The sequence below is a fragment of the Enhydra lutris genome, unplaced genomic scaffold (genome assembly GCF_002288905.1).
Source record: "Enhydra lutris kenyoni isolate GAN:26980312 unplaced genomic scaffold, ASM228890v2 scaffoldscaffold20, whole genome shotgun sequence".
NCBI classification, from domain to species: Eukaryota; Metazoa; Chordata; class Mammalia; order Carnivora; family Mustelidae; genus Enhydra; species Enhydra lutris.
The window spans coordinates 745,325-758,417 of NW_019154104.1; the positions used below are offsets into that span (position 1 = coordinate 745,325).

At 45.6% G+C, this 13,093-nt stretch overlaps 1 protein-coding gene across 1 annotated transcript in view; it reads left to right on the plus strand.

Annotated features, from left to right (window-relative positions):
• Nucleotides 1-1,078: 1,078 nt before the first annotated feature.
• The window catches only part of LOC111148534 (arginase 2), a 29,227-nt gene continuing 17,212 nt past the window's right edge, over nt 1,079-13,093 (plus strand). Inside the window, exons 1-2 of the mRNA XM_022505168.1 lie at nt 1,079-1,189; nt 2,076-2,148. Coding sequence (XP_022360876.1) covers nt 1,079-1,189; nt 2,076-2,148 — 184 coding nt within the window. The remainder of the gene's footprint in view (nt 1,190-2,075; nt 2,149-13,093) is intronic.

The window sequence follows — 13,093 nt, forward strand, 5'->3', positions numbered from 1 at the left end:
CCAAATTTCTGCAAGCCCGCCCTTGGTAAGAACTTGGTTGGAAGAACTTGGAGTCACACAACTCTGTCACAAGCTGTATGACTTGGGGTAAGTTATCTTCTCTGATCTTGTTTCCTCCTCTTTAAAATAGTCCCGATTTATGGAATTGTTAGAGGCCTAAACGTTCTTGGAACTTAAGTTGGCTATAATTATTAAAATATTATTATTACGACTCTAGTTGTTTTCAGTTCTATAGCCTCCCCAAATTTTAGGAACAGTCCAGATACACTGCTTAGTTTTTTAGTAATAGTGCTCCCGTTATTCAGGTGAAGAATTGGAAACACCTGGAAAGTGATTGTTTGTAAAAGCCTAATCTCCCCAACCAAAATACCTAGAATAGGTGAGTTTTATTTTTTATTTTTTATTTTTTTACAACCCCGAATAGGTGAGTTTTTATTAACGTTCCCGGCCCAGAGAGCTCTCTCTGTATTTGATCTCCTAGCCTTCAAAGCCCAAAGATGGGTAAGTGTGTTTTTTTGGACCCAGAGCTGAGATGGAACAGAGCAGATGGATGCTGGCTTCATCTTGGCAGAGCACTCAAGCGGGGTCAGACTAGCCCAGATCCAGCCCCGGCAGCCCTTCCCTAGAGTTGGCACCTGCCGGGCATGCATTTGTGTGAAGAGTCGCGATCTGCGTGTTGCGAGTTGGTTCCCCTGTTCCGCGGAATTCGCTAACTTCGCGGGGGCCGGCCGCTTCCCGCGGAGGGACATACCTGTCCGTGATCGCGCTCTTATTGGCCCGACACTGACACTAGCCCTGTGGCGTTGGCGGCAGGGTCTCCTGCGGGGAGGAAGAGTCCGGACTGGGGCGGGGTGACGTCAGCGAAGGCGTGTCCAGGCCGGGAGCAGTGGGCGGGGTCTACGGGAAGGTGTGTCGGGGGCTGGTGGGGGGCGGGGCCGGTCGGCGGTGACGTCACAGGGCGGGGCGGTGCAGGGGGCGCCCGTGTAGGTGAAGCGCGGCGCCCGGCGGCAGCGCTCAGTTAAGGCGGCGAGCCGCACGGAGTAGCCTTTCTCTCAGCTTCACTCCTGTGCTGCCAGTCATGTCCCTGAGAAGCAGCCTGTCGCGTCTCCTCCGGACGCGAGTGCATTCCATCCTGAAGAAGTCCGTTCACTCGGTGGCTGTGATCGGAGCCCCGTTTTCACAGGGACAGGTGAGAACCGGGACCTGGCACCGAGGGGCAGAACCAGGAGAAAGCGGGGGTGGGGTGAGGAGCGGGGAGACGAGGAGAAGATGGGGAGGAACAGAGAGGGGGACGAGGTGGTGGGTTCCCACGATTGGGCACCGGGAGAGCACGTGGGGTTTCCTCTGGTAGAAGATGGGAAAGGAGAAAGGAGGTGGAGGGCATCCTGCTTGCGCTGCGGGCAGGGGCCGCGGGCTGGCGGGTCTCCGCGGCCTTCCTCCCGAGGAGAGGGAAAGTGGTGGGTCCCGCTGGGGGAGTTGGGGCAGGATTTCAGTGAGGGGCTGGAGGGGGACAAATCGGCCAGAATACCCGGTGGAATGTCCAGAGAGAAGAGGTTGAAGTGAGAGACCGGGGATTTAAGGCTTCAGGGTGCATTCTCGGAAACCATTCATTGGCGGGGAAATTGGAGCTGCAGTCTTCAGCGGCGAGGGGACGGGAGGGGCTGTTTTGTTCTCTTCAATGGAAGAAACCTGCAGTCGTGGAGACCTCACTGCTCCAGAAGCCCAGGCTCAGGCCTCCGCCAGCCACACACACCCTCCCCCCCACCCCCCAAGGACCGGATCCAGACCAGGCTAAGGCCCTTCCCTGTCTTGGCCTCCGCTTGCTCTTCCCACAGTCAGGGGCTTGGAGATTGATTTGATTCCAGTAATTTTTTTTTGCTCCTCCCCTGCAAGTGTTTGAAACGAGCAGACCTCAGGTGAAAATAATAAAAGGAAGGGCTGATGGTGTCACAGGTTTTCAGAGGGATCTGTTGGGAACTAAGTATAGAATAGCAGATTTCTGTATTTTTGCGAAATAAAGTGGTCTTATTTCTAACCCACTTCTTTCACATCTAACTGTGTAATTTATGTGACAGAAAAGAAAAGGAGTGGAGTATGGTCCTGCTGCCGTGAGAGAGGCTGGCTTGATGAAAAGACTGTCCAATTTGGGTAAGTGGCTGAAGTTTAGATTCTGTGATGGCTGGTAGCAGGCCATTCAGTCTCCTCTCCTGTCTAGGGACTGCACAGTGTCTGCTTGTACTTGGGAAGCCTCTCGTCCTCCCTTTGGTTCCATTTGCAGTTTAAGATCTGGGAGTCTTCAGGCAAAGTCTTGTGGGCAATAAAGAGAGTAACTGTGTAGAAGGCAAGGAGGTGGAGTGACGTGGGGTCTGGAGCAAGCAGTGGGAAGAATACTGGCTAGGTTCAGCTCTAACTGCTCAGTCAGCTTTTCCCTCTCAAATTCCAGCTCTCGGAACTCCATCAGGGTGTGCTTCTGATTCATCAGCCTAGCCAGTTTCCTCTCTTCCTATCCTTCATTTCCTCCTCAGGGTGAATAGCTTTTTATTACTATAAGCAGAGTTTTGGATCAGTGTTTCTCGAACTTCCCTGATGATGAAAATCACTTGCATTACTTGTTAAAAATACAGGTTCCTAGGCTTCTCCATGGAATAGTCTGATTTATTGGCTCTGGGTGGGACCCAGACATGTGCAGTTTCACAAGCTCCCAGGTAATCTGCAAGACAGTTGCAGTTGTGTAATGAGGATAGTACTGTAAAGTTACAGAACCTGACCCAAAGATAAATGCCATTTATATGGTAATAGAGAACCCTTCTTTTGGTAAGAGGACACCAAATTCCAGCTGTTATGATAGGAAGGCTCCTTTACCTAACCTGAATGTTTCTAGCTGCTGTTTAAAGCCATTTCCTCCATTTATATGAGGACAATTCCCAGATCTTTTCTGAAGCTGTAAGCGCAGAAGGCGTGGCAGCAGCGAGCTGTGGGTGCTGCAGATAGCAATGGGGAATCTAGGTTAACTATAAATCTCTTCCCCACTCTTGCTTTGAAAACTGAGTCCATTCCAGGAGTGGACCATTTCCTTCTAAAACACAGGACGAGTGAAGTCACCAAAACCACCTTGGGCTGAGGTGTACTTCCTGTACACCTCTGGCTAGATCTAGATGTGGTGTCTTTGGTTCACTACTCAAAACTTTTCTCTGTTAAATAATTACAGATCCTTCTTCAGTAGGATCTCTTAATTCTTTTAATGACTCTCTAGGCTCACCACCAAAGATGAAAGAGAAATGAAGATTCAGTTTTAATGTGTCATCAGTTACCTAACAGGAAGAAGTTTCTATTCCTGCTTATAAATTAGGATCCTGTCCCTTTAAATCAGCTGTACACATTCAGCCTTTTTAGTTTTTTTAAAGATTTTATTTATTTGTTTGAGAAAGAATGAGAGTGAGAGAGAGCATGAGAGGCTGAGAGGGTCAGGGGGAGAAGCAGACTTCCCGCTGAGCAGGCAGCCGGATGTAGGCCTCCATCCCAGGACTCTGGGATCATGACCTGAGCTGAAGGCAGTTGCTTAACCAACTGAGCCACTCAGGGGCCCCTCAGCCTTTTTAAAAGGCAGCATTTTACACTGAAGACCATAATCTCTGGGAATCACTATTTTTTTTTTTTTTTTTTTTAAATACTGGATAAACCCCTGCAGCCCATCTGATGAAATGGGCCTGGCCTGGCTTGAATTGCCTGCTCAGTCCTCAATTCTACCTTTAGAGACAAGAATCAGTTTCAGCCTCTTACACAGAACACATTTATAATATTCAGTTGAGGCTGCCGAATGAGGGGGAGGGGCACATCTATGGCTCATGCTTTGTGGACTTTTCCTGTCCTAGCTCATGGTACTTTTCTGCTTCAACCTGGAATAGCCATTCTCCCTTAAACACTACTCCCTCAAATACCTCCTCTGTCTACTCTCAACCTAAAGTGATGGGGAAGCTGCAGTTTATTTTGGTCTTCTCTTTAAGTTTTTTTTAGCCTTACAATTTATATCCTTGCCCTGTAGCTGACTGGTAGGCCAGTATGACTAGCAGCCCAGAATAGAATCTCATTGCATATTAATAAGAGTGTGGCACTCAGCACATTTGTAGCGTGTGATTTTGGCTAATCTCCAAAAAATAGATTGGTAAAAGTACCAAGAGAAGTTCAGTTGCTCTATTGTGAAGCAGTACTGAGGTACCAGTACTGAGGTACCAGTGCACTTTCAAACAGGCAGCATGGGTCAGATTTCAAGGCGAGAGGACCCACGGAAAGATAACTTTCACAAATCCCCTTTGTTCCTTGCCCTCAGCTCTGATGTCACAGGCTGCTGGTGTTGCCATGGCATTGGTCAAACTTCCTGTTTTCTGGAATGAATGGATTTGACTTAGTGTCTGGGTTTGGTTTTCCCTTTTTTTTACCCTGGGTTTAGTAAGGACACTCGGCTCCTCTCTCAGGTGACCCCTTATCTGAGCATATGCAGAGAGCCTGGGAGAGATGAAGAGACAGTTGGCCTGCCAAGGCTCAGATTCGGTGCCTCTGCTTCTGATTCTCATGAGCCCTGAAAGCCACGGTCATTGATCATTGGCCCCTTTTTTCTTTGGAAGTTGAAGGAGTGTTCTGCTGGGGGGAGGGGGATAGCTGTCAACGGAGATGGACAGTTTGAGGGCTTTATCATTGTAATTAGGTAATTTGACTCAGCTGAGGTACTGAAAAGAGATGCCAGCCACTGAAACAACTTTTTAAATTAACTTAGGCTGGAGTTCTGGAAGCCATGTGGGAGCCCCTCTGGTTCCTCTCGACTAGGCTAGAGACATTTGTCCTTCCTGTTCCATTTGGTGCTCCATTAGACAACAGACCAGGAATCTCTTCGGTTGGGACCAGAATCTGGTCTGCTTCAGGAAGAGCTGATTGAGGGCCTGAGGTAGTTTAACAGGAAGATCTGAGAACTATTCGGTACAGATTGGTGTGTGAGTTCCGGGATATGTATTTGCTTGCAGTGGGGTGTTAATATTCATTAGTTGTGTGATCGTGATACTTGGCCTGGCCTCTACCTTGCTATTCCACTGAAATTACCTTGAGCAAGCCTACTGATCTGTCAGCCTTTATTTTGCTGGGCCTCTCTATTGCACAACTGATCGCTTTATTCTGGAAATACTGTGAGCAAAGACACCCCTCTCTTTTGAGTCTCTTGTCTCCATTGACTAGTCCTTCCTGGACTCCTTTGTGGGATCTTCATCTTCTTCCCAACCCTTAAATGCTGACCCCATTGTTTCTCCAGCTTGGTTCTAAGGACCCTCATCTCACTCTCACAGATGTCTCAAACTGCACTTGTTCAAAACAAAATTCCTTATCTTCTTCCTCAGATCTGTTTCTCCTGCTGTCCTCCCATTGTCTGTTTCATGCTGTCACCCATTATCCAGTCACTCAACTCAACCTAAAAAGACCATCACAATTCTTTGTTCCTTCCGTTTTGTGCTTTACATCTGTTGGTCACAAAGTCTTGTTGATTTTTTTCCCCCCTCCTAAAAGATTAGAGTTCTTCGCCATAATGGTGCTACTGTAGTTCTCTCTCTTCACACTTGACTGTAACTTTCCTTTGGTTTCTTTTGTCCCTTTTCTACCTTACTTGGTTCACATTCTTCGCTGCCACCAGAGTAAGCTTTCTAAGACCATTTATCCTTTGCTAAGTCTTAGTCTTAGGCTTTCTTTTACATGCGTCCATGCTTTTCAGTCTTGTCATTCATATGCCATCTTTTCTAATTTGCCATATTATTCACTTTGTATTTCTTAAAATTGGCTTTAAAGGTTCATAATTTTTAAATGTAGCCTGAACCTATAATAAGCAATGAAATCTCAGGCTTGTACTAGATACATTTTTCTAATCCAGTTTCATTTAATAGTTTTACATTTTGCTATTTGTCCTTCGACCCCTAGGTTGAAGTGTAGAACACACAGCACCGCAATTTGACTTTCATCTATGTCTTTAGACTTCTCTCTACACACATTCTGCCTTATTCTCATTGCAGCTAGAGTTGTGGGCCCTTGACCTAGGCTCCACATATAGAAGCATGCATCCTAAACTTTGACTTGAAATTCAAGAAGGGGTAGCAAAGAATTCATTCTGTGATGGGCAGGGTGGTAACAGTGCCAGCAGTGGCTTCTGTCCAGCGTCATGGGGTCAGCCGTGCCAGCTGCATGCAGTGCCTTTCCTGAGTAATGGAGCTCTAGATCTTTACTGGACAGTCCTGCAGTGGGACTTCGGGAGCCATAATTGCTGGTACTGTGGCCTTTAACCCAGATATCAGCCCTCTTAGAGATTCCGGGAGTTACCCAAATTGAATAAATTGCTTTTCTGCTGTAATTAGCTCAAACAGGTTTCTGTTGCTTGCAGTTTAGAGATCCCGATTGACACACAGTTTACAAATTCTAGTGAGAAAAATTGCCATGTGGACTGGGATACTCTAAGTCCTCTCTCTAGTCTCTTGATAATAAATTCTTGTTCTTTTGTTTGCCTTTTCCCCTAGTACTTGACACAGTCTTCTTATAAGTTAATATAACTCATTAGGTTACAGTTTCTTTGGCCTTTAGTTAATTTAGGACTAGATCTTAGTCTCTCTGGGTTTTAGCAGCTCCCTGTTCCTTGGTGCTTTGATTTTTGAACCATCACGTTCCTTAATGTGACTCCTGAAAACCGCCTCAAGTTTTAACTAAAGACATTTTTAAGTTCTGGGCATGCCTGACTAGTAAACAGACCAACTTTAGTATATTACCATGACTTAAATCATTTTCAGTGTTCTCGATCTTAAGCCTATATCTTAATAGAGTTATAAGACTGTAGACATCTGTTAAAATGATTGAACTTAAATGTAAGTAATATAAAGTATGTATCAAATCATTTAAAATATCATTTTCAGGTTTACTTTTCTAGGAGCAGCTTTTAGTCACTAAAAACTATAACAAGTTCTTTCGCTAATTTCTATATTCTAAAAATTTGAGCGCTGCTAAGGTTTAGGTACTGGGAATATAATAGTGGACAAAAGAAAGTCTTGTTATCTTGGAGCACCCATTCTAATGAAGGGGGGTTGGAAACAGACTTAAGTAAAACATACAGTATGTCAGATGATGAAAAAATGAAAGCAAGTGGTGGGGGATAGCAAGTATTGGGGATAGAGTAGGCATTGCGTAGGTAGTTGGGGAGGCCTCAGCAAGAAGGAGTCTTGTGAGCAGACCTTTGGCAGGTGAAGAAAGGCACAAGGTATGTAACTGGGAGCATTTCAGGCAGAAGGAACAGTAAGACCCAGAGACAGAAAGGTGCCTGGGAATGTTTAGGGAACAAGATGCTATTATCGAGCTCTAGCCAGTGATTGCTCTGTGGGAAGGGGAAGGCCTTCTATTCTTCAATTTTTCAAGAAAAACCAGAAATCTGAATTTTTATGGGAGATCTAAGTTGTTTTAATAAAAAAAAAATAGGCTATAGCCATACAGTGGAATATTACTGAATCATAAAGAATGAATTTCTAATTCATGTTACAGCAGGAATGAAACTTGGAAGTATTATAGTAAGTGAAAGAAAGACACAAAAGGCTACATGTTCTATGATTCCATTTATATGAACTGTCCAGAATAGGCAAATCCAAAGAGACAAAGTGGACTAATTTGGGGACTGGTGGGGAGAAGGCAATGGGGAGTGGCTGGCAATGGGTGCTGGTTTCTTTCTGGAAGGTGATGAAGCTGTTCTTCAGTAGGTAATTTGCTGAGTAATATGCTGTAGCAAAAGCCTACGTCGCAGATGTAGGTAAATCTCTTAAAGGCATTATTGGGATTTAGCAAATTTCAGTATAACCAAATCTTTCCTTCTTAGAAAGGGAGCAGGCAGCAAAGAATTTAACTTAGACTTTTCATTTAAAAGTTGTTATCCATTTGCCATGTTCTGGACATTGTGCTAGGCTCTTGCTACTATGTCATTCTTAATTTGTTAAAAACAAATGATACCCATCAAGATGGCCAGTGTCAAAAACAATAAAAACAACAACAAAAACAAACAAAAACCCCCAAAATAACAAGACTTGGTGAGGATGTGGTGATATTAGGACTCTCGTGCACTATAGTGGGAATGCAAAATGATACAGCTGCTGTCAAAACCAATATGGCAGGGGCGCCTGGGTGGCTCAGTGGGTTAAGCCTCTGCCTTCGGCTCAGGTCATGATCTCAGGGTCCTGGGATCCAGCCCTGCATTGGGCTTTCTGCTCAGCAGGGAGCCTGCTTCCTCTGCCTGCCTCTCTGCCTACTCATGATCTCTCTCTGTCAAATAAATAAATAAAATCTTAAAAAAAAAAAAAAAAGAAACACCAATATGGCAGCTTCTCAAAAAATTAAAAATGGTTAACATATCAGCAATTTCACGTCAGGCATTTACCCAAAAGCACTGAAAGTAGGGTCTAGAGGGGATATTTATACACCCATGTTCATAGCATTGCACACAATAACCAAAAGATGGAAGGAACCCAAGAGCCCATTGATGGATGAATGGATGGATAAAATGTGATACAAACGTACAATGGAATATTAGCCTTAAAAAGGAAAGTTCTGACATATGCTGTAACATGGGTGAACCTTAAGAACATTATGCTAAGTGACATAAACCAGTCACAAAAAGACAAATACTGTATTCCACTTACAAGGTACCTAGAGTAATCAAATGCATAGGGACAGAAAGCAGAGTGGTGATTGCCCAGGGCCCCAGGGGAAGGGAGAATGAAGAAATATTGTTTAATGGGTATAGATGAAAAGAATTCTAGAGGTGGATGGTGGTGATGGTTATACAATAATGTGAATGTACTTAATATCACTTAAAAGTGATTATTTTTATGTGTATTTTACCACAATTTAAAGGAGAATTAAAGTAAGTTAGAATATAATGTGAGTTAAGAATGAGGCCGTAGCTCGAGGTTGTAGCTTTTCTTAGGACATAACCATGCCATGTGCTTAAAATGATTTTTTTTCAGCTTTTTAGCACATTGTTTTGCTCTATAAATCTGAGAATGAACAAACCAAAAAAGTCTGTCCTGGAAACCATGAGAAACTTTCTCTAGGTGATACAGTCAGTAGTAGATAGAGTAAGAGAGACTGATTTCTTGCCCTGTACAACACGATCCCTGGACTGGGGCAGTCGGCTGCCTTCTCAGCTCCTGTGGCGGTGGAAGAAACTCAGAGTGGCTCCATCATAAGTGTATGGCCTCCTACTTCTTAAAGTCCTGCGTGTTCCTGGTGTACTCCCTCTCACATTTCCCATGATTCCCATGATGGCTGTTTCAAGTCTTTACCCACAATCCTCAGGGTCTTGCCTTTCTGACTCAGGCACAAACTCCCTTAACAGCCCCTTTCCCCGTGACTCCCCGCAGTTAGTTGTATGTACCAAGATTCTTTTACACCCTCAGAGGATGAGGGATCCCATCCTCCTTGTATCGGGTAGATACAATTGCATGTGATAAAGCACAAAATAACAGCGGTTTTAGAAAAATCATGTCAAGGGCACTGGGTGGCTCAGCTCGTTTGGCTCAGGTCATAATCCTGCAGTCCTGGGATCAAGCCCCACATCGGAGTTCCTGCTCAGTGGGGAGCCTGTTTCTCCCACTCCCTCCTTCCTCAGCTCGTGTGCCTGCACCCTCCCTTGCTCTCCCTGACCCCCTCTCTCAAATAAATCTTAGGAAAAAAAAAAAACAAACTCACTCTCCAGTAAACAGGTCTGGAGAGAAGTCCAGAGCAGGTTTGGACCTTCTGTTTTTATAGTTTGGACCTAGATTCTTATCTCGCTGTTCCACCAGCAAGGCCTCCATCTAATGGTCCCAGATGGTGTGGCGTCCTATCTGGCAGCAGGGGGCAAGAATGGACAGAAGCAGGTGAAGGGAGAACTTGTGCGTTCCCTGAAGGAAAGTTTCCAAGAAGCTGCAGGGCACTCCTGCTTATCCTGTTGGCCCCGATGGGTCATATGGCCACACCCAGTTACAGGGGAAGATGGTGAGTTTAGTCTTAATTCTCAGAGGTCATGTTCCCAGCTAGAGGTCCGCTGTCTCACCAGAGAAGTGAAGAACAGATCTTGGACAAGGAACAAATGGTCACACCACCTCCCTATGCTCCAGATCCTATCTCTCCTGCCTTCAGAGTGTTCTTGTTCTAGCAATTACCCTTTCCTTCCTCTTGTTCCTCAACTTCTAACCCATCCCTTCAGGAATTAACTGCAGATCTTACCATCATGGTTTCTCCACTGCCCTTGCACACTTTGACTTGCTATAGTCTGATGTCCTGCGCCATCATTGCAACGAAACTGGTTTTGCTGCAGTCTTGGACCTCCTATGTTCTATCAGGGGAGACACTGCAGCATTCACCTTACTCATCACTGTCGGCCACTCCTTCCTTATTTTATTTATTTATTTTTTTTGAAGATTTTATTTATTTGACAGAGACACAGCAAGAGGGAGAACACAAGCAGGGGGAATGGGAGAGAGAAGCAGGCTTTCCATTGAGCAGGGAGCCTGATGTGTGGCTCAATCCCAGGACCCTGGGACCATGACCTGAGCCCAAGGCAGATAGTTAACGAGTGAGCCACCAAAGCGCCCCTCCACTCCTTCCTTATTAAAACAGACCCCATGTTCTTCTGGGTTTAGCTCTTCAGGTTCCTTGACTAGATTTTCAGCTATCTGCCCTTTACCTGCTGGTGTTCCTCAGGGTTCTGCCCTTGATTCTCTTGCTTTAATATTCTCTCAGTTGGCATTATGTCTATTCCCCATGGCTTTTCTGTCACCTGTATGCTGATGCCTCCAAAGCTTTATCTCCAACACTTGTTTCTTTGCTCAGCTCCAAACTTGTAGCCCAGTTGGCTTCTATCTTTTTGACTTTATTATGGAAATGTTCAAACATAACCAAGTAGAGATGGTGACCTAGTGAATTTATCTGTTACCCAGTGTCAATCATCAATACATGGCAGTGCCTTTTTTTGTTTTTGTTTTTTAAGATTTATTTATTTTAGAGAGCCAAGCCAGCAAGCAGAGGGGAGGGGCAGAGGGAGAGGAAGAGAAGCAGACTCCCCGCTGAGCTTGGAGTCCCAATTAAGAGGGCTCCACCCAGGACCATGTGATTATGACCTGAGCCAAAGGCAGATGCTCAACTGAGCCACCCAGGTACCACTCCATATAGTTTCAACAAGATAGTCTCTAACACCTCAAGGCCATCTATCCAGGACCGAACTTCTCATCTTCTTCACTCCCTTCCCCTGTGTCCTCCTCAACTCTGGTAGTAGGCCAGAGAGCTGGTGTGAGGGCCCTTAATCTCCATTCCCACTGTAAGTATTACCAGCATCTGTTGCTTCTCCTGTGGCCTTGTCTTTTTTTTTCCCCCCCTTGTGGAGCTGCTCTTCTCTGGGCCAATCCATTTCCCTCAGGCCCCCAGGGCACTAAATCTGCAGCACAGATTTGATTGGTCACTTTTTTTTTTTTTAAAGATTTTATTTATTTATTTGACAGACAGAGATCACATGTAGGCAGAGAGGCAGGCAGAGAGAGAGAGAGAGAGAGAGAGAGAGAGAGGAGGAAGCAGGCTCTCCACTGAGCAGAGAGCCCGATGCGGGGCTTGATCCCAGGACCCTGAGATCATGACCTGAGCGGAAGGCAGAGGCTTTAACCCACTGAGCCACCCAGGTGCCTCGATTGGTCACTTCTTGATGTGGAAACCTTAGTAGCTCCCTGCTTAGGATCTGTGTCCTGCCCCTTCCCCACTGTCACTCTCCTTTTGCAACACCTCTACCCCCACCCCTGCATACCCCCTGCCCACCCCGCTCTTCTCCACAGTCCTCCCAGGAACCCTGGGCTCCCGGGAATTGTGAATTGTTCTATAGGGCTGAAGGTATTCTGTGCCTCTTCTGCTTGTAAGCCTTTCCCTCTTCTGCTTTTATTGCTGGCTAATACCTTCAAGATTCAGATATGAGGGTGTATTAATATAACAGGTGTGGTAATGCTCAGATTGGGAGAAGACAGACCAAATCTTCCTGGCTCCTTCCCCCAGGCCACAAGGTCAGAAACTACTGAAGAGGAAAAGAAGTAAAAAACTCCTTCCTGTGTGACCCAAGAACTGAGTCACAGAGCGGATGGCATTGTGCTTAGGGCTTCGGAGAGTTGGCGTTCCAAGATTAATTGGCTTTGCCTTAGTAGTATTTCATAGATTTGGAAGATTCAAGCTGTGTGTGAGAGCTGGAGACTCTAGGAGCCGTTTCAGTATGTGCTCTGTGGACCTGTGTGTGTTTGCAACTTCTCACCAAAACCTGATTTTATCAAAATGACAGTCTATTACAAACAGGTTTTGGGAAGTCTTAGGTTACGCCATCAGTTTCAAGGAAAAGAGAAGCGGTAGGGTGGGGCACAAAACCACAAAGATGTTTCATCCAGTTGAACTAAGATACAAACCTTAGCATGTGGAGGCTTTCCCTTGTTATCTCAGGTAATACTCCTAAGAGCATGTGAGATAGGACAAGCTCAGAAACTGAACTTGGTTGGCGATCTTGACTCGTCCAGGAAGTTAGGGGCCAGAGGGCAAGAATTCTTCCTTTTGCGTCTGTTGTGGCACTTGACCTCCTGTGGCTATCTTGTATGCACTCTGCTTTCCGCCCAGAGGGGTCTGGAATGTGGTCTGTCTGGTTCCAGGTTCCCTGGGAACACTCCCTAGAATGCCAGCCCAGACTCTGGGGCTGGGAACTATACATCAGAACTGTTAGCTCGTGAAGCTGTAGTCAGTCACTAGTCTGATATGTTTCCCTTCAAATCTTTTCTGGAACAAGGTCGAATATGAAGAACTTAGAAAAGATCACATTTTCTGGAGAGCGGTTCTTTATCCCCAGGGATTGTCGTTGTCTCTTCCTGTGGTTCTACACTGGAGCAGGTTGAAGTTTTGTTGGGCTGTTACCACTAGCAGATCTCTCTTCCAGAGAAACTCAACGATCTTGTTCTGAATGGAGGAGATGGTTATGTTGCTGTGACTTGGGAAGCCAGAGGCACCCTCCTCTCCCTCCACCCCTGCCTGTGCTGGA